At 45.0% G+C, this 27,087-nt stretch overlaps 1 protein-coding gene across 7 annotated transcripts in view; it reads left to right on the forward strand.

The window, feature by feature from the left end:
• Positions 1-27,087, forward strand: part of LOC144819055 (kynurenine/alpha-aminoadipate aminotransferase, mitochondrial-like) — a 442,105-nt gene that overhangs the window by 196,073 nt on the left and 218,945 nt on the right. For all 7 annotated transcript variants that reach the window (XM_078677063.1, XM_078677064.1, XM_078677069.1 and 4 more), the window contains one exon: positions 8,995-9,127. In XM_078677063.1, coding sequence (XP_078533189.1) covers positions 8,995-9,127 — 133 coding nt within the window. The remainder of the gene's footprint in view (positions 1-8,994; positions 9,128-27,087) is intronic.

Consider the following 27,087-nt stretch of genomic DNA (forward strand, 5'->3'; position numbering starts at 1 on the left):
GTTAGCAGCCATAGAACTGCAAATTTCCAAGCTATTAAAAACCCAACAGCAGCCTCCTTCGTTATGTCCTCAAAAACTGGCCGGTAACAATAGTGATAAACCAACTAACACTAGTGTACCTAATGTCAATCCAGTTATGCTTAATACACAACAAAAGACCCTCCGACTAACAACTCTAAACCAGCCCATAAATAAAAATAAAAACACCACTGATTTGACCAAAATTACAAAACCAGCACTAGTTCAAAGTTCCACTAGCAGTCTGCAACAAACAAATATTCCGACTGCCCCAGCCGTACCCGCGACCACCGATTTGACTCAGAAGGCACCTACTAGCATAGCCAATAAAACCCCAGTGACAACCTCTAGCAAAACACCTTCGGTAACCTTACCCCCTCCACCTGCACCGCCAAAAACACCGGGGGATAGGTCCAAAAGGAACACTGCGAGGAATCCCGGTCCACCAAGACTCCCAGCAGAGTTCCCTCCCGAGGCCTCACCCTACGTGGTGGTGATGGCTGGAGTGCCTGAATTAACAGATCTCGCATCGGAACCGGCCTGGTCCCTAAAAAATAAGGCTCAGCATTGGCTCCAGACCAACCGCCCAATTCCATCTTCTTGGCGCGGACGAATTAGATCTGTAGCCAGGGTACCGTGGGTAGGTAATACTAGAAAAACAATTCCCGGGGATTGCATAACAATCACTTTCGAGGATCCTCGAATTGCGGACTATGTTTGTGCCTGGGAAGACATTACCTCAAATGGAGGAATTAAGATCAAATCACTCTCCTTTTTTTATCCTTTCAGGCAAGTGGACGGATATATACAGGAGCAGGAACCTCCTTGGTCCGTACCCTTCCCTAAGCAGGACGATCAATTAAACATCCGATATCGCGGTCCTCCTAACCCTTATGAGCCAGATTATGCCTGGCACACAGTGAGACATCGCAATCAGGGAGGAAGATGGGAAGATAGAAGACCCTATACTCAATGGCCCCCACATAGAGAACAGTCACGATGGGACCCATGGAACAACATCCCGCTAAATAATAGGTATAGTGGCCTAGAACTGGTCGATTGACCACTACCAGAAATCTCTTCTATTAATACCCAACTACCTTCCTCGCCACAGCCTGTTACCATTTCACAAGCTATCGGTGATAAAGATTTCATTACCCTAGAACCAGATTCTGGTGATGATTCCCCATATATTAGGGTATCCTCCTGGAACATTGCGGGCCTACGAAATAAAATCAATGATGGCTCAGCCCAGGAATTCCTATCTCCAAATCAAATAATCTGTCTCCAGGAAACATGGTCTGTAGAAGAATTACATCTACAAGGCTACAAAACCTTTAATGTCCCAGCACTAACTAGTACTATGGGTAGACCAAAAGGTGGTCTCGTCACCTACATTTCTAACTCCCTACCTTTTAAAAAGGTGGCCACACCCTCCCAGGACCCCAACCATCAAATTTTAACATTAACCCTCCCCAATAAGGACACAATCATTTTGGTTAATACATATAACAATTTGTCAGATGAAAATTTTATTACTCTTATCACCACCTTAACTGACAAATTGAAACAAATCCTTTACCGGAGCCCCACAAATAGGACAACCAATATAATTTGGGGAGGTGATTTTAATTTCCACCCTTGTACAGCTCCTAATCTGGAGTGTTGTGGGATAGTGGACGAATTTAATGTTCCACTATCTCACCTTGCGCACACCAAACCAGGAAACATAATTAATACCGCCTTATCAGATTTGGATCTTCAGATTGCCAACCATCCTAATGCAGACTCGAACGAATTTCTGCCGACGTATGTGGGTAGAGGTCACATGACCACAGTAGATTTTATATTTCTTTCCCAAAATCTGATGATGAAGCTGAAGGAATTTGAGGTTATAGCTACCCCCCTCAGCGATCACGCAGCTATAGTAATAACATTATCTGTGCCAGCTAATGCCTCCCATAAATCGGAAATGGCGATCACCCTTAAGCAGAATAGGGTTCAGGTTGGTAACTATAATGGACTGACTATTAAATGGGCCAAAATCAACCCAGCAGATATACTGAAAAAATTAATCACTCGGTCCTATTCTAATATAGTGAAATGCCTGGATCTTACAACTAGTAATAAGGAAGTCCTTAGAAATTTTAACGTAATATTAGAGGTCGTAAAGGACTTACTTACCTTTCAACCTAAGCCAAATTGTGATAATAAACCTAAGTGGTTTAATCATAACTGCACAGTGGCCCTATCCAAGCTAAAATCTGCGCTTAAAAACAACCCCCGAGATGTGGCCTTGATCCAGCTCCTGAGGCGCCAATATATAGGGGAAAGAAAGATGAGAACGGCCCAACTCAAACAAAAATTATGGGACGATCTCCATCAAGGTGCAGTCACAAAAAACAGCGACTTGTTCTGGCGTACAGTCAGATCCCCGTTCCTGATAGAGAAGGATACCCCGAAGATAGAGGTCGCCATTGATGAACATACATGGGTCTCTCACTTTGGTGGAATTTTTAAAAATACCCTACCATCAGAATCCCTATCCCCTAATGTGAACTATCCTATTTTGGTTCCCTTTGACATCCCAGACCTCATAGATGCTTTGCAGAGCAGTAAGGCAGGTAAGGCACCAGGTCCCGATGGGGTCCCTGTGGACCTTTTCAAAGGCAACCAAGATCTATGGGCTCCTATTTTAACCAGAGTATGCATAGCAGCAGCGAGTGAGGGAATTTTAACTTCCTGGACAAAATCTATAATGGTCCCCATTTTCAAAAAGGGGGATCGGCAAGACGTAAAATGCTACCGGCCCATTTCACTGCTGGACTCGCTCGGGAAGGTAGTGGGGAGAGTGATACTCGAGCGTCTCCAGCAGTGGACTGAGGACAGGGGCATTATCTCGGATATTCAATTTGGCTTCCGAGAAGGTTTCGGGACTTTGGAACAGGTCCTCAACCTCACCTTAATAATGGGGAAATACACACAGGCCACTCCCACCAAAATATATATGGCCTTTGTAGACCTTTCCGCAGCTTTCGACTGTGTTTCACACACAAAGCTGTGGAAGGTCCTAGCCCAATTAGGGATAGATCCCCCCCTGTTAGATTTCCTCAGAGAACTCTATGCCGGGGCCACGGCTAGAGTTCGCTTTGGCGTTAATGGTGAGCTGACGTCCCCGTTTAGAGTGGAGCGTGGGGTTAGGCAGGGGTGCGTCCTGGCCCCCTTCCTCTTCTCTCTCTATACCAATGGATTGGAGGGGGAGATGTTGAGGGGGGCCCAGGACCTCCCACGCATAAATCACCGCCTGGTCCCCGCTCTGCTCTATGCGGATGACGCGGTAATTTTAGCTCGAACCCCCGGGGAACTCCAGAAAGCAGTGAGCAGATACACGTCCTTTATGGGCAACTTAGATTTAAAGGTTAACGTGAAAAAAACGTTCGTCATGACAGCTGGTAGAGGTCGTAAACGAACATATCCTATTCTGCTGAATAACCAAAAGCTAGAACCAACCCCCCACTATCCCTATTTGGGGGTTATGATAGATGACCAGCTTAGTTGGAAGCAAGCTACTAACACTAGGGCACTCTTATTTAGGAGATCTATTGCCGCATTAACATCTTTCTCCCAGAGGTTAGGAAAAAGACCAATAGGAGAACTCCTTAAGATATACAAGGCTAAATGCCAGGCAATTGCAACATATGGTGCAGGAGTCTGGGGGTACACAGACACCAGTACTATTCAGAAGGTGGAAAATACATTCCTAAGATTTTTGTTAGCTACCCCCAAAGGCACCTCAATTTACGCAATGCACCAAGAACTGGCCACTCCTTATTTGGAAGATCTAATCAAAATAGAACCCCTGATGCTGTGGCGCCGCATCTGGTTGTCAAATAAAAATGCATTGTCACAAGCTATCATCGCAGACGCAATGAGTCTGGATAACTCTTTGAAAATAAAGTGGCTCTTATATGTCAGGAATTTTTTCAAGGATTTAGGCCTTGAGAACTACTATCTTGACCCGGCTTCCATTATGGACATCTCAAAAAAAGATTTGAAACAGAAAGCACTAAGTCATCTTGAATTGCTAAGACTTGTTGCCAATTCCTCGAAAAAGGCAGTGATCCACGCTAACATGATTCAAGTGTCTTCTGTCATTCATCCGTATCTTGAACTACAACTAACAACCTACGAGAGAATGTTAATTACGAGATTTAGGCTGAACATGTTTTTCAGAATGGTCACCTTTCCGACACAAAATTGTTGGCACGCTAGTTTACCGCCTTGTTCCTGTGACGGAATTTCAGTGCAGTCGAACTTGCATGTGATCCTGCTTTGTAAATACCATCAAGCCCACAGAAAGATCTGGCTTCTACCAATACTTAAATCTTGGGGAATGAGACAGTGTCGACCTGCTCTTTTAAGACTACAAATGTTAGAAACAGTGAATGTCTGTTATTTTGTTAGCAGCTTCCTAAAGTGTATCGTGAAACACAGGAAAAACCTCTAGGAAAAAGTCGTATCTACTTGCAATCGGCACCTTGCACACATTGAATAACTTTTTTCTTGCTTTTTCGCTTTTTATATGAAATCCATTTTTAACTGAACTGTTTGTAATTTGTGTATTTTTATGAATGCATGTTATTCTGTGTTCTTTTATGGTTTTTCCATTGTGATTAAACCGAATAAAGATTTATAATTATTATAAGTCTTGAGTTGCATGATTGATGTTAATTCCCAGATAGCGAAACGTGTGGGATTCCCAGCGCAATAATTGTGATACTGCAAGCAGCTCTTGTTGGGAGCAATCTCGATGCAGGAGAAATACACAGGACTTCGTCTAAGTCACACCTAACCCAGAGGCAGCACGGAGTTCCTGTCATATGGGATGAATATCCACAATTCCCTCCCGGATATCACAGATGTAAATGAGGACGTGATCCGCATATTGTAAAATCACATGCATCTCATCCTGCAATGGATTGCCCCGATGCCTCTGTGCCAGAGGTTCCATTATCAGGGTAAATAACAGAGAGGGACAATAACAGATGGGAAAGGAAGGAGAGATGCATTTTCTAATTTTTAGGTTTCGTCTGCATAATATCACTTGTATTTAATATATCTTAAAAGGGGCTCTTATCAATTCCCTTCTCCAAATTACTGGATTAATTCGTGGAATTATTTTTTTGTTAACTTTCCCTGACTGCACACATTTGTGATACTTCTACTAAAGCTTTTCACGCTGTTAAAACCCCATTCACTGTCAAGATAAGATCTCTTCACACGGAAAAGGCAGACAGCTTCTAAACATCTGCTGGAATGCTTGCTTTTTATTATTTAGTTGTGTAGATGTTTTAGCCTTAGAACGTTTAATGGTGCTGCAAGTGCATTGGCACCGGGGCCAAAAAGTTTTAGAACTCCTCTAAATGCCAAATATGGGTATATTTAACTTCTAAGTAAGCAGTCACAAATGCAGTTATCTTGTAGGCACTAGGGTCATGATTGTAATGGTGCAACAGGTGCAATGACACCGTGACCCAATGCTCTAGGAACCCCACTAAACACCTAATATTGCTGTATTTTATTCCTAAACAGGCAACCACAAGTGTAATTACCTTTCAAACAACGGTCATGATTTGAAGGGTGTAGCAGGAGGAGTGGCACCAGGACCATAAGCTCCAGGCACCGCACTAAACCCAGATTATTGCTATATTGTACTACTAAACAAGACAGCCGCAAGAGCATTTATCTAGCAGGCAGTAGGGTCATGATTTGAGTGGTGCAGCAGTTTCACTAGCACCAGGACCGACAGCTCTAGGCACCCCTCTGAACCATTTATTGCTGTATTTTACTACTATACAGGCAGACACAAATGCTGTTATCTTGCAGTTAAAAGGTGCTTGATTTACATGGTGCAGTGGCACTAGGGCAAACAGCTTTAGGGACCCCACTAAGCGCAGAATATTGCTAAGTGTTACTACTAAACAGGCAGTGACTGTATAGTTATCTAGCAGGCACTAGGACTATGATTTCAATGGTGCTGCAGGTGCAATGGCACCAGGGCACAACTCTCTAGGAACCCTTCTAAACATCAAATATTGCAATATTTTACTACGAAGCAGGCTGTCACAAGTGCAGTTACCTTACAGACATTAGGGTCATGATTTGAATGGTGCAGCAGGTGCAGTGGCACCGGGGCCAAACGTCATAACTCCTCTATACACATAATATTGGTATTACATCAATTAATTTTATAATTTCCCTCATTCATTTTTCAAAGTTTTGCTTTTACTGACCCGTACTATACCACTAGTAACAGCACAATATATTGCCTTTTTGCACATAAACAAGTCCTAGCAGACTTTCTCTACCTATATATTGTACCGCTGCTCAGCAAGCTACAACTTACAACAAAATACAGCTTACTATTAATCACATAGGGGAAACCTAATGCATTTACCAATGCTTGTTACTTGTTCTGTGAGTTCACTATATAAAATCCGGATAAGGCCATGTAGCTGGTCTAGGATGCCTAAGGCAGTTAGCGTTGAGAATAGATACCCCCAGTTTATTGTATCAAAGGATTTCTCCAAGTCCTTCACCATGGCGTATTGCCACTGGACTTTGGAGAATTCCATCACTCTGTACAGCCGGCAAATGTTTACGGTAGTGGATCTTCCAGGCACAAAACTGTTCTGATCCGGATGTACCAGCTGGGGAATGTGTTTAAATAATTTACCCATTATGATTTTACTCAGGATCTTATAGTCAGTACCCAGCATCGATAATGGCCGATAATAGGTATGGTCTAATTGGGCCTTGTCTGGTTTTGGGAGGGATGCTATCAATGATGCACGCAGTGTGGGCGGTACACAGCCACTTGTCTTGGTATATTTTCTAGTAATTTGGGAGCCAAGTGGTGATCGTATGCCTTATAAAATTCAATTGGTAGCCCATCGAGTCCCGGGGTTTTGTTGGTTGCTGTTTCCGTAATGGCCGCTTTAACTTCCTGCAGAGTAAGAGGAGAATTGAGCTTGTGCCTGTCCAACGGAGACAGCTCTGCAAGGATCACAGAGCCTAGGAAGGAGCACATAGCGTCATGGCGGTCCACATATTGGGGGGGGGTCATAGAGAGCTTGGTAATGCATTGTGAATGCCTCATGGATGCTCATAGCCAATGTTCCCTGAGGGGTCCGGACCATTGTGGTAGGCAAAGTCAGCACTGCTCAATACCCAAGCCAGCAGGCTGCCCGATTTGTCTCCATCCTTGTGCATCTTGGCCTGGTATGCACGGAGACAGTGAGACAGTGCAGTTGCTCAACAGGTCGGGCATGGTCACCCAGAGCCTCCGTCAATATATTCTTCTTTTTGTGGTTCTCGCAAACGTTAGTTTCTAATTGAGTCAGTGAGGACTCGATACATATCAGATCTCCATGTAAGACAGCCCTGGCCATCACGACTGTGCGGACGCAATTTCCCTGAAGAACTACCTTCATTGCCTCCCAATCTATTTGTCTGGAAGAAGATGTGCCCCAGTTTTCAACCAGGTATTAGGAGAGGGTCTTTACTCCATGGTATCACAGAATACCTGGTCCTCCGACAGAGCAGGCTGCAGTCTATAGGTGGGGACCGGCAGCCGCACCACACCCCACGCCAAATGAAAGGGATTATGTTCGGAAAACGTCTTCCCTAAGTACACTGCACCTGTTGCCAGTAGCCATGTGGCCGGATCACACAAGTTCCAATCCATGCGAAAATAAAGGTTGTGCGGAGGAGAGTAGTAGGAAAAGTCCCTAGTGACTGAATGGAGTGATCTCCAACAATCTAACAAGGACCAGTGTTGTAGCCATTGCATGAGTTGCATGAGTTGGGCCACTGAGATAACCACTGGGGATGTAGGAAGAGGCGGGTGTGAACGATCCAGACTCTGGTCTAAAACCAGTCACATTCGCCACCAAGATTCCATGGTATATGAGCCTTCTTCGTAAGTGTTATGGAGAAATGAGAGAGGAATGATTGCGCTACATTGGGGCAATATATCCTTCCTAAAAGGACTTCCCTCCCATCCAATTACCCCTTCACCAGTACATAGTGCATTTAAGGGTCCTTCTCTGATCTCAGGGGCCAGAAAGGAACCCCCAAACTGACCCACTTCATAGTGCTTCCTAAGTAAGCCGGAGTATGTTGTGCAAAAACATTGCCCTCGCCAATGCTTCAGCAAGTGGACTCCTCCCCACCCGCCACATGAATCTTCTTTAATAAGGCAATTTGTGCCCCTTGCAGCCTCAAATATTGTTGAACTGCCTTTTCCTAGCAGTACCCATACAGCGGACATTCAGCTAAATTATAGTAATCTTAGCCATCTAAGTAGTGCCAGAAGAGAGACAGACTCCTAAACTTAGCAGCGAAAACATTGATCTGCCAAAATGGAAAAAACATGTCCCATACAAGGAGTGCTCTGAGGTGCATGGTTGTGCACTTCGATGTATAAAATGATCCACTTGGAGAGGCAATGAAGCAGTAGTGTGACCATCACTGTCCGATCCTTTCAGTGTTGGGAAGGATGGAAACACCTTATAAAGTACTAACTATGATTAGAGGAGCAGCAGATTAATGAAGATTACTAGTAACTCATTTTAGCATTAGGTTTGCCATGACACCTCATTCGAATTGTGAGGGTTTTGAGGGATTTGCATAAAACACAAAATGTTAAGTCTAACCACCACTTTTGACTACGAAAAAAACGGACTATAAAAGACAAAAAAATTAAAATTGTTAGGCCATGTTTATTTAATCTAGCAAAGTCCTATTTTATGAGAATGTGAACATGTAGATAAAGCAGGATGGTACAGGAGGTCTAAAAGAAATTCGATTGGTACATGCCCCCAACACAAATGTCATGTTCACAATGTAATATTTTCGTGTTTTTTTAATTGAGAAACATTAACTGAATATTCATATTTGTTATCTTTTTTTCAGATATCCAGAATTGGTATCGTGGTTAAAAGATCTACAGAAAAGTATTCATAATCCTCCAACTCTCAACTATAGTCCTGAAAATGGAAAAATGGATCTGTGTGTCACCAATGGAAGTCAAGAAGGACTTAGCAAGGTAATACAAATTTCATTACTTCCTCACAGAGTGATTTGAAATTGTGATGTAGATGATGCCAGAGCTTATGCGGGTAAATAAATGTTTCAATATGTATAAAATGACTAAAATAAAAAAATGCAATTGTTAACAATTTACAGCACATATATTGACACTTGTTTGTCCATCATATTTCTCATTGTTACTTTCAAAATACCAGCTTTTGCTCGGATACCTTAAAAAAAGACAAGAAGGGTTTGGCAAAACAGGAACAAGTTGGTTTAATTGAACGTAGCAGCCAGGAGAACATTGACAAGAGGAAGAACATATCTAGGAACAAACGATTTGGGTGCACATTTATACACTTTGTTGGGTACAATAAACTGATTTGACATTCTTGTACAACATGTGAATGCGCGCCTTTGGCCAAACTAGTTTTTCTTTAGGTCAATTTCCTTGAATCTGTTGTGGTGTAGCTGCCTGTCCGTGGGGTTGATCTGCGTTTTCCTGTGCACTGGTTTGTCTTTGGGATAAGTGTCACCCCACCTGGGACCTATTAATCTGTACGCTTGGGTTTTGGGTCGTTTACCAACATTCTCATTATTATGCGTACAGTTGCTATAGCATAGATCAACATCATCTTAACTGATATTATCATTGTTGTGTGAGAGTATAGTAAGGTTTACGTCAACATGGTCCTTGCTGATATTAACATTGCTATACATGCATAGGTTATGCCGTACATCGATATTGCATTTATTGTTATTGCCATTGCTATGCGTGCATATATCATGGTGCACATGGACATCGCATTCGCCAATATTAACACAACAATTCTACAAGTAAGTGGTTAGTCAGTGCTAGCTAGGATTTTCAGTTGGCATCAAAGATCTAGGGCCAGATGTTCGACCATTCCATTTTGTGGATCGCAATTTGTGACGTTTTGTGACTCACAGTTTGCGACTCGCAAAATGGAATGTCTGAGACACTGTTTTTGATTCTCAAATGGGTCGCAAGGGACCTGTCTCATTATATTTCTTGAGGCAGGTCACAATTTGAGACCAATTGGGAATCGCCAGCACTCACAGGGATGATGGCCTGCTGGGTCAGCAGACCACCATGTCTTTGACTGCTTTTTTTAATAAAGCAGTTTTTTTAAAATGGCAGCCCGTTTTCCTTAAAGGAAAACGGGATGTGTTTAAAAAAAAAAAAGAAACGTTTCAGTTTCTTTTTTTAAGAGCAGGCAGTGGCCCCACAAACCACTGCCTGCTCGTAAAAAATATTTCGGCCCACATTTGCAAAGGGGATGGGGGCCCTTAGGGATTTGTGATTGGTCTACCACCAACTTCCATTGGTGGTAAAATGCAAATGTTTTGTGACCACATTTTGGTCGCAAGATATTTGTATATGCACTGCGAGTCGCTATTAGGAAGGGATGCCCTTTGCACGCCCCTTCCTAATAGCGAGTCAAAAACCCTATTTTGCGAGGCAGTAATAGGTTACCGACTCGCAAAATAGGGTTTGTACATGCCACAGACCTATATAGTAGTCACAAACGGGACGATTTCCTGTTTGCGTCTGCTGAAAAGGGTCATACATCTGGCCCTAAGTGACCTGAAAAGTTGTTAAGAAAGACTGGGCATTAGGCACGACATTGGGCACATACATTTGTATGTTATCTGTATGGGGCTTTGTGGCCTTAATGTGTCTGTTCCAAAAAAATCTGCGACCAGCTAGGCAAAACAGTTAGACACGATATGAACTTGCCTCAATAGCTTTGCACACCCAACCTATAACTGATCAGCCAATGGGGGGAAGGGTGGGAAAAGAAATTACGAAATGCTGTTGTTAGTAGAAAGGTGGGCCGTTCCTTAGTAAAGCCAAGCGCTGGCTAATCCATGAGGTTTCACTTATTTAATTTGGCTTTTTATTTTTTTTATTTTTATTTACAATGCCTACTCTGCAGTGGTGTTGTGCTTGTGCAACATGGTATAACCATGGAAAAGGTGATCGCCAGCAGGTGGACGTTTATGGATGTATAGTTACTTTTTCATTTTGTTAGATTCCAGGTTGACTGTAAAATTGTTTGTGGATGCTGCGTCTATATGCCAGTCACGGTCGTGTTAGAAGTTAACAAGAAAATAGAAGCCTCTATAAAACTACATAAAAGCAAATACAATACTCATTTTATATGTTAACCTGAAAAGTAACCTGAAAAGTGAATTTATTTATGGAAGTAGGGAATGAAAGGTAAAACCTTGTTTATACAGATAATCTTAAAAGATCACGCTGCTCAGTCAGACGCTATTTTAGGAACATCTAAGACCAAAGTGGAGGGGCGTGACAACACAAGCGTGTGGCATAGAGCTGCCAACACACAAATGTCGATTTCGACAACTAGAAATCGAATTAACAAAAAAATACACACATGCTGTTAAGTTAATGCTACTGGGAGTTTTCAGATCAAGTGAGTTGAAGGAGGTGGAAAACTAGTCTAATGCAAAGCAGGAGGGACGAAAAAGATAAAAAATACAATGCGGGTAGTTAAAGTTTACATTAAAGAAGCATGTATTCGCTAGACTACTGCTAACTTATCCTTGTGACAACACTGTTTTTGTACATTATTACCAAGGACTATCCAAATATATATATCTCTCAAAATAAAATAATAAGTGTCAAATTTCTCAGTGCTTTAGGGTTTACGCCAGTGTCATGTCAAATTTCAATCTTTATTTCGGCCGATATGACCATCAAAGATATACAAAAGACATATATGAAACAATGTAAAAACCATCGAAATAGGGAAGCAGCACATAATATACAATGTACAATCATTCCACCCTGCAAGAAAAAACCATACATTTAAAAAATTTTGTGTTAAAATTAAGTGGAAAACTGGGACTTTAAAATACGGGTGCGAGTATGCCAAACATTTGTAAGAAATTTAGCCAATGCGAACACCGTTGGTCCCGCGACATCGGTTTTTAAAATTCTGTACATCGAGAGATACTCCCTACAACCCAAGTTTCTGATGAGTGGTAGGAGCCAATGTTTCCTGGCGGTCTTGTATGTTGGACAAAACAAGACCACATGTAGATCAGTTTCCTCATCACAAGTGCAAGCCGGGCAATGCTTGGTAGAGGGCGGTGTAGACCAGGAACTAGTGTAAGACCGCAGAGGCAGTGTGCCATATCTCCATTGGAGAAATAGCTTCCTAGCCAGCACTGGAGTCATGCCATCCAGAACCATCTCAAGCCTGTATGAGTCCTTGCTTTGCGTGAATACAGATGTTAATGACCCTTCACCCCGGGAATCTAAGACCATAGCTAGTTTCTGCTCGTGATACGCGTTGGCCAAGGCTCTTCGTGGGATCCTTAATGAAGCATTAGCTGGATCAGACCATAGGTCGGGGAGTCCCAGTCTCGCACAGGCCTTTTTTATATATTTTATCCAGGGGATCTGTAAAGCTTTGGGGTGGGTTAAGAACTCCCTCAGTTCCGCCCTGTAGGTACAAAGTTCTTCCCTGCTCCATAGCCTTCTCCATAAGGCTATGGGTCTGAGACCCAGTTCATCTGCTATTGGTCTAAGTCCCAGGTCCATCCTCAGGGGGAGGAGTGGTGTACTAGACGGGAGTGCAACTATCTGTCTAATAAAGTTGTTCTCAGTTATAGACAGACTCTGGGAAGATGTATGGCCCCACAATTCCGCCCCATACATGACAGCGCCCCTGGCCTGTGCCTTATAGATCTGGATGACCGGCCCCAATGGTCGATATGTGGAGCTTTTCATCATCTGGGCGATGCCGCCAGTGGTCTGCACTAATTTGAGGTTAGCCCTAGTCTGGTGTGTTCCCCACGACATGGTTTCATTCAACGTAACACCTAGATATTCAAAGGTGGAGACTCTCTCTAAACGTGCTGATCCCAGTAAGGGGTTCGGGCGTGATCTTTGGGTTGGGTTCAAGACCATAAACTTAGTTTTTGAGGCATTGATCTCCAATCCCCTTTCCATGCAAAAAGCTACAAAAGAATCAAGGATCCTTTGTATCCCCATAGGGGTTTTGGACAGCAGCAGGGTGTCATCTGCAAACATGATTGCAGGCACCCTGCTGCCATTCAGCTTTGGAGCATCAGTGTGTTCAATGCCATTGAGATGGGCGATTACCCCGTTGACAAAGAGGCAAAACAGGGTCGGTGCCAATACGCAACCCTGCCTAACCGCCCTGTCAACGGGGAATCTGTCCGTCAATTCCCCAAGCTTCCCGCACCTGACCCTGGCGTATTTGTTAAAATGCAGTCTCTGTAGAATTATCAGTATGTCCGGAGGCACCCCCATCTCGGCCAGGACACTCCAAAGTTTCCCTCTGGGCACCAGGTCGAAGGCGGCCCTCAGATCCACAAATATAGTGTATAGGCTGCCGCCTTCGAATACCGCTGTCCTCCAATAGATAATATTTAAACGAAAGACCTGGTCCACTGTTGAAACTCCCTTCCTGAAGCCCGCCTGATATGGGCTGAGGGCACCCGTCTCCTCCGCCCAGTCCTGGAGGCGATTCAACAGTATCCTACCAAACAGCTTCTGGGACACATCAATTAAGCTGATTGGTCTGTAATTGGCTGGGAGCAGGGGCGAGCCCTTCTTGAATATAGGGACCACCTCTGCCCCCAGCCAAGTGCTCGGGACTTCCATACCATGCAGGACTGCATTAAACACAGTCGCCAGGTAGGGGGCCCATACATCGGGCTCCTGCTTAAACAGGTCCCCAGGGAGACCGTCCAATCCTGGCGCCTTTCCAGAGGTCAATCCTGCAATTGCTGCCTTAACCTCTCCCACTGTTATCAATTCCCCTTCATACTTTGCCAATCCATTACCGATGGCAATCGCAGTTTCTCCCAGCTCAGAACTATAGAGAGACTGGAAGTGTTCCTTCCACACCCCTGCTGCAATGTTTGGCTCTATTGCCGAGTGGAGGCTCCCAGACCCGCCATTGACTACTCGCCAAAACATTCGGTAGTCTCTTGTTTCGAGAGAGCTAGTAAGCTCCTCCCATTGGTTCTCCTCCCATTCAATTTTAGCGTGGACAACTAACTTTTTGTATATCCGTCTACTTTCTCGTAGCTTCTCTCCGCCTGTTCCCTCCTTGATGCTTCTGAGGAGTTCTCCCTTTGCCTTCCTGCAGGCTGCATTATACCATGGGGCTTTATGGTGCTGCCCCCTGCTCGTATTCATTACCTTACCAAAAAGCTCTGAGGCCGCTCCTTTTATAAGGTCCTCATGTGCCTGAAATAATGTATTATGGGAATCTTTATTGCCCACATCATTAGCTAGATCTCCCACTTTTTCCAAAATTGGAATTAGTCCTGCGTAGAGCCTCGGGAGTTTCGCTTGGCTCGCTACTAATTTTTCCCACCTGATTCTTCTCCTGTTGTTGCCCAATAAAAGTTCGGGCTTGTTATCCTCCTTGTTTAAAATAGAGGGTTCTGAACCAGGGTGGATGAGATCTAGTTCTAGGGCATTGTGGTCACTATCTAGTCTTTCAGTAACCCTGAAGTCCAAGATAGATGACCAATTCTCCATCTGTACAAGGGCGTAGTCCAGGCGGGACTCTCTTCCCACTTTGTTGTAGGTGGGTCTGCTTGGTATATCAGACTTAACACGCCCATTGCAAGCTCTGATTCCATACTTTAGGGTTAGGGCTGTGACCTGCAGTGCTACAGGTGTCCATGCCTTCGGGGTAGGCGCTACTACAGGAGGTACTGCCCACCTGGACTCTTCTTCCGAGGGAAAACCCTCTAGAAGGCCAGCCAGTGGCTCAAAATGAGAATTTAAATCGCCTCCCACTACATAGGGTATGTCCCTTGGGATTTCAGATAGATAAGCTGAAAGCTCATCAATGGTGGGGGATTCTCGAGAAACTCCCACTGGTCTAGAGTAGATATTTATCAAGGCAAGTTTCGCTAGGTTCGGCCAGGCCAGTAGAACCACTAAAATATCGTCCGATGGGACCGGTAGCCGTGAAGCCTGGCACCCTAGGTGGGATGCCACCCAAGTTGTAAGTCCGCCTGAAGGGCGGCCCTTGCCCTCCCACCTAGCCGGGATAGAAAATGACAGATAGCCCTGTTGGCTATATTCTTCCCTTGCCCAGGTCTCCTGGAACATACAGACATCCCCAGTCTTAATATAAGTTACCCAATCATATGAGTCCAGATTATTGGCTAGGCCGGCCACGTTCCACCAAATTAGTCTCAGGTGCGCCGGGACAGCTACAGGGGGGATTATAAAAATAGAAATGGGAGGGGAACCGGTGCCCGATATTACACCAGATGTTACATCAGGACCATTGTCAGTAGTAGGTTTATTTGGATCAGGTGATTCACTAAAACCGTTGCCTGGAGTCACAAGGATTAGGTCAGGATTTGGGGACAGTCAATCGACCCCATCGAGTCCATTCAGGCAATTAAATCGGTTATAGTCAATAAAGGGTGTATCTGGAGGTCGATAGACAGGTCGTACATCATACCCCCTGTGTCTGGATCTCCGTTCAACCTTTGTCCAGTTACCTTGTGACCATTCATGCTGCATACGAATAGGGGGGAAGAAAAAAGAGACTGGTAAAGTCTGTATGGTGGAATCTGGTGATTTATTTGACCCAGCACATATGTGTAATACTGTCCCAGGGTCTCGGAAAGTCACCATAATACAATCCCCTACTATTGATTTTCTTGTTCTCCCCAGCCAAGGTACCCTTCTCACCATAATGATTTCGTTGTTAAAGTGGGCGGGGAGAGGTCTGTTCCAGTTCAGCCATTTGATAGTTTTCCTCTTGAGTGAGTGGAAGTTCTCACTTTCACCCATTTCAAGAGGAGGAGCACCCGCCAAAACCACCGTAAGGCTGTTAGCCTCAGGCGGCAAGTCGGGTCTCCGAGGTCTGGGAACAGGCCTGTCAGGGAATAAGGGAGTAATACTGGCATTAGATAGATCCCCAGAAGTTATACCGAGAGCTGTGCCACGGGAAGCTAGGCCTGCTGGTTGTAGAGGTAGGGGTTTAAAATTGGTGGATGGTGTTGGGACTAGGTTGGCCATGAGTGGCTGCAAAAGGTGAGTGGCAGCAATACCCGAGGGAGGTCCCACGTTTTTCGAGGGATTTTGAGTGTTAAGGGAAGTTTTAATTGGCGGATTAGACTCGGGGTTTCTATTCTCCTTGCTGGCCAAGGTTTTCAGGCTGGTTATAACTGCCTCCAAGCTCGTGAGTCTGATCTCCACTTTCTTCAAACTCTCGCTAATGGGCAGCAGGAGTGATCTAAGTAGGAATTCTAAGTTCCCCAGAGAAGTAGTAGGAGGTAGTGTATCTGATAGATTGTTCCCTTGATCACTAGTGGAAGCAGTGTTATTAGTATTAGTGCCCCTGACATTCGATGTAAGCCTATCAGAGGTAGAAACGGACTTCTGTGCTTTTCCAAAGTCAGAATGGGGATCTTAGACTTTCCCAACCCGCCCCTCAGCTTCCTTCTACGCTTATTCGGTGGTGGGCCGTGCACCTCTGCCACAACAATTTGCTTTGGTTTGTTTTTCCAAGATGTAGCTACGGGGGGTGTTTGTGTAACTAGGTCGACAGCCATGCTGCTAGTGCTAGTTGGTGGGATAGCGTCCAAGGTCTGTTCAATAGATAGGCAGCAATTAGAGGTACTGTCCCGCAATAGAAGGGGGACGTCTTCTAGGGATGATAGGTCCTGACTACCGTTAAAGGAACCTCCCTCTTGGGAAATAAGATAGGGGTTTATATCACTAAGGGGCCTATTTTTCATATGCTCAATAGAGAGGCGGCGCTCCACCCTACGCTTCTCCATAGAGGTTTCGTTGCCCCCTTCTCCCTTAGCCATTTTAAAATAATTGTCCAAAGTCCCGTTGTTACCTCCTCCCGCCTTCGCTGGAGTTTCCGCTGGAGCTGGCATGTCCAGAATCTATGTCAAGGTCCAGATGGGTTTAAGAAAGTACAGGCGATAGAGAGTAGGCCCAGCCAGGCCTCCCTCGGCCCCTGACGGCCACAGACGGTCCCGCCCTTGTCCCGGGCTTCTCCCGGCGTGCTCCCGCGCGCTCCCGCGCTGCGGGTACACGACGAATTTTTATAACACGGGGCGTGATTGGCGGGTAGGCGTGGCCGGCAGGGAGAGCAGCCCAGCTGGTGGTGATTGGGCGCACAGGGACTCCTGGTCCACGGAGTCCCTGCCTGATGCTCGCAGCACTGCCGGTCGGAAAACACCAGCCCCTTGAAGAACAACGGCTCCCACTCTGACAGCCGCGCTGCGGGACCCGCGAAGCGGGTCCGGCGAGTTGCAGGCGCTGCCTCTGATGACTACTGGGAAGGGGCTCCCGCTGCTGATGTCCGTCAGTTGAAAGCGATTACAGGCGTTTGGTAAAAGGTCCCACCAGGTAGCAGGCAGATCGCTCCTTTATCCGTGGGCGGGTGGGCGTGGCCGGCAGGGAGAGCAGCCCAGCTGGTGGTGATTGGGCGCGCAGGGACTCCTGGTCCACGGAGTCCCTGCCTGATGCTCGCAGCCCTGCCGGTCGGAAAACACCAGCCCCTTGAAGAACAACGGCTCCCACTCTGACAGCCGCGCTGCGGGACCCGCGAAGAGGGTCCGGCGAGTTGCAGTCGCTGCCTCTGATGACTACTGGGAAGGGGCTCCCGCTGCTGATGTCCGTCAGTTGAAAGCGATTACAGGCGTTACAGTGTCATGTAAAAAGTTTAAATTATAGTTTCAATTATATTTCTGAAAAAGTTTTCCACTTTAAGGATCAGGACGATTTTTTTCTTAAATTCATACTGAGTGGGATGTATCCATTAGGCTGGTGCTTTAGTAATGTCAAAACTTAGTACATTGCTCCTTTAGTTAACTTTCCTATTCAATTAAACAAAGTTCTTTGTCACACTACTGGAATCTTAACGAAAATAAGACATTGCTTGCAGCGCCTTTTGATTAAACTGACATGGCATGGTGGGGAAAAGAAAGATGGGTTACAATTGCTAGTGGCTAGACTTATTGCAAACATTTCACCGATCTCTGTTTGTGTGTTTGATGTAGCGACTTTAAATAGGCCGTCCTTGTTGCCTAAAGTGATGTTCATGCAGAGGTGCACGAAAATATTGACTTTAAATATTTGCTTACATTTTAATTTGAAACTATGTAAAATTCCAAAGCAGTACCACATACGCAGACTTTTGATCTTAATGTTGGCAGGCCTGAAAAGTTAAAGAGGAATAATGGAGCACCAAGGGCCTAATTACATATTATCACTGTGTGCGCCTGGCACAGCTTTCAAAAGGAGCACCGGCCGCAAACAGTGATAGTGCACCCCATTATGGTGAATGCGCTGCCCCCAGGGTAGCCGCGAACGCGCGCTGCCCACAGGGCAGCGCATTCATGTGAACACACGGAGCAGCCGCTCCGTGTTTTCACAGTGCAGGTGGCATCCGCCTGCACTTTCACAGGTGTTAGAGATCCCCTTGAAGGCGGGTGTAGTCCGTGTCTGCACCCGCCTGCGACTGGATGTCTGGGCGTTGCATGTGACCCCTTTTACCCCCTCAGTGTGCCTCCTGAGGGCTTCTTTGACTCTGCGCCTGCTTCTGTGATATGGCACAGGCGCAGAGTCAAAGGAATTTTCGCATTTGCATGGGGCATGTCCCTATGCAAATGAGGGAACTCCCTCTGTTGATAGCGCTGGCGCTTTAGGTGCGCCAGCGCTATCCGTAATATAGAAGGGGATGCACAAACATCTGTGTGCCCTTCTATAATACCAAAGTCCCCAAGGGGCAGGCAAAGCAAGAGCAAACACCCGTTGTGCCCCTGGCGTACCAACTGTAATACGGCCCCTGATGAGCCCAGCAAAAGCTTTGAAGGAAACACAGGCGAATTAGATTACAGAGCTTGTTGGGGAGACTAAAGAGATGGGCAGCATTAAGAGGCAAAAACGACATAAGCAACATATGGCGTGGAAAAGAGATGCAAAGGACAAGAATGTTGAGAGGTGAAAAGGAAATTGAAGGGTTGGTCGCATTGTCCCCTACAATCACATATGTGCTAGAGAGCAGCAGTATTGAAGTTACTCAAAGGAGGGTCAGGCGAAAGGTATGCTGGTCATCGTGGAAGCTAGACCCTAAGCTGAGGAGGTGGGGTTGACATAGATTTGGCTAAGGAAAAGGAAGAACACTACACATATCCTGGAGTTGCTGAGAGTGGTTCTAAAGGTGCAGGAGGCGAGACTGATAACGCTAGAGGACCTGATTTCAGCAGCAGTGGTTGCAGCTGGAGACCTAGGAGCAGAATTGAATACAAAGCGGTCTTGGGAAGAAAGGACGGCGATTGGCCTAGAGTGTGCTGGTACTTGGGAGATGTTGAGCACAGGTCCAGAGGAATGAGGAAAGGCTTTGAGAGAAGGAACCCACTGAGTGTTGGAGGTAGTAAGACCCCAGGATAGAAGTCAAGATCGAACAAGCCGGGGCTAGGACCTTTGGAAAGCCACATGGGGTTTCAATGATACAGGGATGACAAACACAGACAGCGGGTATTATCCGGAATGTGGTTACCTTCAGGGGTATCATGGGACAGAAGAGAGTAAGGATGATGAAATTGAAATGGTGTGAAGCAGAGGAAAGAACGTAGGGATGGATTATTGTAATAAAAATTATAATGGAAGGGAAAGGATGACGAAGGAGAATGGCATACGGATTGGGAGTGTAGGGAAAAGTGCTGAGGAGGTGACTTTAAATAGGAGAGGGAAGAAGACAACTGGTTCAAGGATATGTGGATGAAGGCAAGGAAATAATGTGTAGTGGACAGCAGGAAGTTTAATGAGCATCCTAAGTGCTCAATCTACGGAGAAAGTAATGCTGTTGATGGAAGAGGGTATTGCGCAGGTATTAGATAAAGTAAAGCATTACGTTCTGGAAACGAGGACGTGAAGGAGGCTGAAGTGCATTTTGAGGTTTAGGAGGTGTGAGATGGGGCTTGGTCAGTGATTAAAGTGATGGTACTTAATGAGGATGTTCCTAAGCCTCCCTATTTGTGACTGGCAAAAACACTAGCCTAACACCTTGTGCTAGCCACAAAGGAGAAGATAAATGCAAAAGAGTATGTAGACATTTTGAGTTACAGCATTGAGATATCTGATCTAAGGATGGATCCAAAGTGGAGGAGCAAGAGTCGGCAATGAGACAGAGAGTGCCTGTCACTATTTACAATTAGACTACTGCTGTTACTATATATGCCATTGTCTTATGCACAAAAGACCCAGCACAAAGCATATGACTGTTAGAGCACATGGATGTGATAAGACCGGCAAAACCTAGTTATGGGGAAGAGCATGGTTGTAATACAACTCGGAAAATACATGAAAGAAGATTAAAGATGATAGATAGTGGGGTTTGGGTAAAGTTGGACAATGGCTGATGGCTACATTTATTTGCACAAACATGCCCATTGGTATTGAGACATACAACAAGTTGGGACCAATTGTGTGCAACAAACCGCCTTTTCCTGGGCCCACCACTCTGGGAGGTGTGGGAAACTGTAAAAACCTCTAGCCGTATGGAGGATCATTTAACAAAGGGCTGTGCCGATGGGGAATACTGGATTATACATGGTTTATCTTGGTCTGAGGGTGGATCAGTGACCGTTCTCATCAGAAAGGAGGACTGTCTGTACAGTGTCCTACTCCAATCAATCTGGTAAGGAGTTTTGGAAGAAATGCAGAAATGTCACATAAAATCAGCCTTCTGCTTATTACCAGTATGTCTGAAGGACTTCTTTTAATTGGTTATGCAGGTAGAGGAAAGGATTTATGTTGACAAGGCCGAGCTGATGGGATGGTCAGTACCTTTTGTGGTGTTTGAAATGCTCAACTCATTCTTTGCTTTGACCATGAAGCAGGGATCTGGTAGATACTTGTCCTGGCAATAAAGTGGACAACTTCCTATGTGTGGGCTGGTTCTTGATGTGTAGAAGAAGGACTGTTAGAAATTGAATAATAGTATTGATTTCTTTTAATGCTTTCCAGTTGTGGTAGTATTGCAGATGTGGAATGAAGTGTTTTGCAACTGTTGTCATGTTTTCTGTTGACAGTGAAAAGGAGGTATAAGTGTTGAGTAGATAGCATAAGACAATTGGTTTGCAGATTGTTGTGTGTGATCTTTTTGAGATGTGTGAAATCGAATGTGGTGCTATGAGAGCAGAATGTGATTTTCTTGTTCGCAGTACACAATGTTCCATGGGTTGGCATCTGAAGTGGTTGCTAAACCAGTGGTGATGCATAGGAGCTGGGAACAATGTAACGTTGACACCAAAGCAGATACTGGTGGCATCATTGCCTACTTACACTTTGGGTACTTTTAAAAAGGCATGGGGGAATTTTTGAAACAAGAATTGACACATAGAAAGGAAGGCAGGCAGTGTAGGTGTTTCAGGAGAAGGGACACAGAAAAATATGTGTTGCCATATGCAAGGAAAGGGATGGCACCATCTATTACAGGAAGAAAGATGGCAGCAGGGCAATTCTTTGGGACAATGTTTTGGTTAATACAAGAACCTTGTGGGTGAACAATGTAGGAGGATGTTAGGAGGGCCAGATTTAGAGGGAAGAAAAGGATTGTAGAAGACCTTGTTGAACTGTATTTTAAAATGACACACACGACCTGGTGAAGAATTGCTTTCCACGTCCCTGTTGAGTCTTGCACAACCCTCCCCGCTTCTTGTGGTCAAGCCGATTCCGAGTAGCTGCCTGTGTGCCTCACCCCCCCCCCCCAATTGTGCCAGAGTCTCAGCCACATCCTGTCCATTGTTGGCAACTCAGCCTGTCACGACCAACTGCCCTGTGACCACACCAACTGATAGAGGAAGCACGAGGCTCTGCCCTGTGACCACACCAACTGATAGAGGAAGCACGAGGCTGTGCACTGTGACCACACCAACTGATAGAGGAAGCACAAGGCTGTGCCCCATGACCACACCAGTTGGGCAAGGAAGCACGGGGCTGCGTACATTGTGCAATCAGAGACAGATGTCCCCTGGCCACGATTGCACCACACAAGACTGACGAAGAACTTGTCAGATGAGGAACTTATCTGAATAAGGAACTTCTACTGTGCAAATGGGCGTGGCTAGCGCTATAAATATGTGTAGGCTGCGAAGTAAAGCAGCAGTCTCTGTAGAATTGGCTTTGTACCATTCTGAGACCCTGTCCTTACCTCGAGCTAATAAATAACTTACTTTCCTCCACGGCTGGTTGTCCTGGTCTGTTTGGTAATCTATGATTTAAGCAAGAAGAACCCGTAGATTCTAGGTGTCCCCTGCACCGCTGGCTTTGACTCTCCTAGTGGGGAGGGGTCTCCAAAAAGCCGGTTCTACAATTTGGCACAGAACGTGGGGCGTCTTCGGTGGTCGTCATTGAGCCTGGTGGTCGTGAGGAGTCCGTGATCGAATTCTAAGGGAGGCGCGCCACTACACTGGCTGAAAATTGTCTTTGTGGGTCCGAGGACTCCGATTGCGTGATTCCTCCCTCCAGTGGGCTACCTGACTGTGGCCCTGACTGACACCCCAGTTCTGGTTTATTAGTTTTGGGAGATCGGGACATTTGTGACACCTGCCGTGCGATGGAAGATTAATGGTCAGGTAAGAGTGGGAGTGGCCCACTTCTTTGGTGAATTGTATCTGTGTTATGGGCATTGTTCGACTTTTGCAAAAGCCATGGGGTAAGTACAGTTATATGCTGTAACCGTTAGATTTCACCCTTTGATGTTTGGAACCAGGATACAGGTCTAGAGATGCCTGGATTTAGTAAGTTTCGGAAATGGTGTTGTTGTTATTGTACACAGGACTCCGCATTGGAGGAATCTTGTCCGATTCCTCCTTTAGGGACCCCTAATTATGAAGTTTATTCTAAACATGGTGTTGGCCCAATTATGTTTTGCTCACTTTGGCATAAGTATACAAAGGATAATGCTGAGTTACAATGGCCAATTTACGGTAGTTTTGAACCTCCTCTGTTAGATAATTTAGAGGAGAAGTTGTTTCAAAGAAAACTAGACCTGCGATGTTTGATTCCTGTCGGGTTTGGCGCAAGAAGTCCAAACAGAAAGAAATCAAACTCAAAAAGAACGAAGCTAAAATAATACATATGAGTGTTATTCAGAAAGCCCAGGATCACTATAATTAGAGAATAAAAGAGGGTATAGTAATACATGATAGATTACATCGAATGCAGATAGATGGATGTTACATTACAAAGAAGGTTCTTGAAAAGGCCCGGGACAAGGAGGATGACCCTCTCATGTCCTCTGTGTTGAACACCCCTCTACCCTATACCCCCGCCATGTATCCCGCACAATTGACTCCCGCTACTGCTCCAGTTGTTGCCCCTGCCCATGCCCTGGTTTGCCCGATTCCTCAGCCACTTGTTCCCAACGGCCCGACTGTTCAGGCCACTGTACCAATGCAAGTCCACCCTTCCCTTCCCCTTGTTGCACCTTCCACTGGTCCCGTACCTGTCCAACCTAATATGCCTTCAACTCCTGTTGCAACCAACCCATTTCTTGTTGATAGTCATCTGACACCTTCCCCCAGTGCAGGGCAATTAGCGAATGCTTGGTCAGTGGTCCGTGATTTTATCCCTTATGTAACTCCACCTAGACCACCCACTTCCAGACGATGCACTTTGCGCAAACTGATAGGTAATACACAGGAACAACTCGCTATGAGTCAACAAGCTCGTAGGTGGATGGAAAATAACACTATGTACAACGCTCAGGATATATGGATGATAATGGATCAGTGGACACGCATCCAACAGATTGATCATTTTTGTGAAATGTGTGGCATACTGATCCAAATGTGGGAGGATTTTGTAGAATCAGGTCCACCCCCTGGTCTGTCTGACTTTCGCCATATGGTTGAAAAAGGGGACAAACATGGCCCAGCACTATTACGCGATCTGATCACGCTAGTAGCCTACAGAGACTCTTTATCTGGTGTTACGTTAAATAAGGGTTTTCCAATGAGGGAGGTACAGACTGTTTGGAGGGACCGCATTGTTGGCACAGATTGCCAGCCTGAAATACCGTCAGGTTTTAGACAGATGTGGGTCCATGTCCCTTGGAAAAGGTCTGACGTCCTCCAACTTAAAAGCCAACTGCCTGACGCGCGTAAAAATCCAGCAGGTTATTACAAAGAATTAACTCAGACACTCCAATCTTGCGTGATGACTTTAGCAGATATAGATATGTTAATGTGACAGGTAGTACCGACTGAAGTATGGTCTAAAATACGCCATAATGATCAGGCAGAATTTGGCCATACGTGAAAAGATTTTGAGGAAGCTGACAGGCCTCGAACTGGCGGTGAGAAACCTGACCCCATGATCCTAGCCCTTCCGGTCCAGATACTTAATGCCATGAAAAAGATGTTGACACCTCACCATATTAATTGGGATAGATTAGCTGCTTGCAGGCAAAAGAAAGATGAAAGTGTCTCTGACTTTTTCACACGATTCGAAAGCACATTCACCGACTATAGTGGACAGGACATGACTTCAGAAGGGGGACAGCGACTGTTTGTGTATACATTTGTGTCCAATCTGTTACCATTGATAAGTTCACAATGGGGTGAACCCTAAGACAACCTGACCTGGGTCAGTAAAGGTAGGTATGTATATATAGGTCAGTGTCTATTTAGTTTGAAATCAAGAATTCATCATGAGCAATCCTGTTACATCACAGACTTTTTAAAGCAATTACTTAGGTGTAGTACAAGAAATTTATTCCAATTTTTGAAAATTAATATACATGGTAATGTGTTTTACCAGAAAACCACAGGTAATGCCTCATTCAGGCAGACAATTTCTTCATTGAATCAAGCAGCCAAAAAGGCTCAACACAATAGTTTCAGAATAGTCCTTGTGGATTCATATAATCATATGGAAAATTCACACAAAATTATACAATGAAAAATGCGCTCAAAAGTGAAAGAGAGGAGACAGTTTGAGAGGGATGGGTGTGATTGGGTGTTGGTGGGGACTGGGTAAAGGATGTTGTGACCATATAACAATCACAGTGATAAATGCAGCCTTTCCAGACTAATTTTGTTCATTAGTTCCGTTGAACAACTTTAACATAGGGTTCGTATGTATCAACAAGTTATTTCCCATGTTAAGTAATAGAAAACATTGCGGTCTACGTTTCGACCCCTAAGGAGCAAGGGTTGATTGAAGCCTCATACTGGGGTCTTCTTCAGGACGAAAGTACATGGAGCGCCTAAAAATGACATAATTTTGAAGACTGTCAGGATTTATGTTAATATTGATTGCCGGGTTGTACTACATTTATTTACACGGGAAGGAAGAATTGATTTCTTACTTATGAACAGGTCGGTCAGTGGCCTCATAATAATGGACCTAATTCGGTTCCTCAGTCGGGGCCATTCATCTAGAAATAATTCAAAAAATGAAGGATGTCGGTTTAGGAAATGGGTTAAAGAGTAACCCTATCAATTTAACATAAAAATGCATAGTGTGATCCCACCAGGGGACTTACTAGGGCATCCGGGGCTTTCCAAATTGGCACAGCGTTATGGCTTGGTTTCTGCTCCTCCAGATGGACGTATCTGAGAGTTTAAGAAAACCAACATGAGAAAACAAGGCGTTCAGACGGGCGAGATGAATATTGCTTCAGTTCCATGTATGAACAATGAAACGTCTGGACTGGGCGTGTGTGACTAATCATCCATTTAAAAGAAACTAAAAAACTTGAAAAACCCAAATGGGAATCACAAAGCTAATTGGGGCGTCATGGTCCGTGGACATTGTCTAAATTATAAATAGGAGTATTAGAATATTTACGGGTTAAATTACTACTCGTCTAAAATTGCCATTTGTACAAAAAGGGGCTGTTCGTGCACTGCTAATCAAGAATTAAATTAGGAAACACCAGCCCCGCGGATGAGCATCGCAGTATCTTACCATTGTCTCCACATCTGCGCGGGTGCTTTCATCCACACGGCCTGACCGCGAGTGAAGCGAGCGCGAGGTGCAGGCGCTGGATACCGGCCAGGGGCTCGTCCGTGTGGACCAATCACAGGGCGCCACCTCCACCCCGTTGAGGGAGTGTATGAAAATGGTCGTCAGCGAGTGAAAACGCGACGTACCATTGAGGGAGGGTTACAAATGCCTATGTGCCGCCGGATTGTGCAAACTAAATAGGAACTAAGTTACCTGGACTAAAGGGCTCAGTCATATATTCAGGTCATCTGATCCTCAATTGCGGGGTCTGCAGAATTCCGACAGTGTGGGAAGTGGTTGTTCGGGTCTGGTCAAAAAGTCAGTTACGGAGGGGACAAGATTATTTATTTAATCTAATTCAGTTAGTCGATTATCAAAGGCGCATGTCACGCGCGCTGTTCCTCTTTCTGTACATAACCAAGACGGGGCACCCTTTATTATAGTGACCTGTAGTGTCTCACAGAGGTATGCATTATGCGTGGCACCTATGTTTGGACCTGGAAATCACCGGGATTAAGGCAGACTGATTGAATCCGTGTGCCGATTGTATACAGGAATATCATCCACCATGTGGCCCTTGATCGTCCCATTAGAACTGTATGCCTTCTGTCCAACTTTGTCTTTACCATAGCCTAACACACACAATTGAATGTCAATTCATTGTTTATGGACACTATATACAATGTTGTACATGCCGAGTTTTTTATTGTAATGTGATATGTCATCTATCAAAATGTTTATATCTCTTTGTAAACTTTGGGCGTTACACGTCAAAACATAGGCGTACCTAATACAAAAGTATGATGCTATTATGTCTTGTAGATCAAGGGCCACATGGTGGATGATATTCCTGTATACAATCGGCACACGGATTCAATCAGTCTGCCTTAATCCCGGTGATTTCCAGGTCCAAACATAGGTGCCACGCATAATGCATA

Source organism: Lissotriton helveticus, chromosome 2_1 (genome assembly GCF_964261635.1).
Source record: "Lissotriton helveticus chromosome 2_1, aLisHel1.1, whole genome shotgun sequence".
NCBI lineage: Eukaryota > Metazoa > Chordata > Amphibia > Caudata > Salamandridae > Lissotriton > Lissotriton helveticus.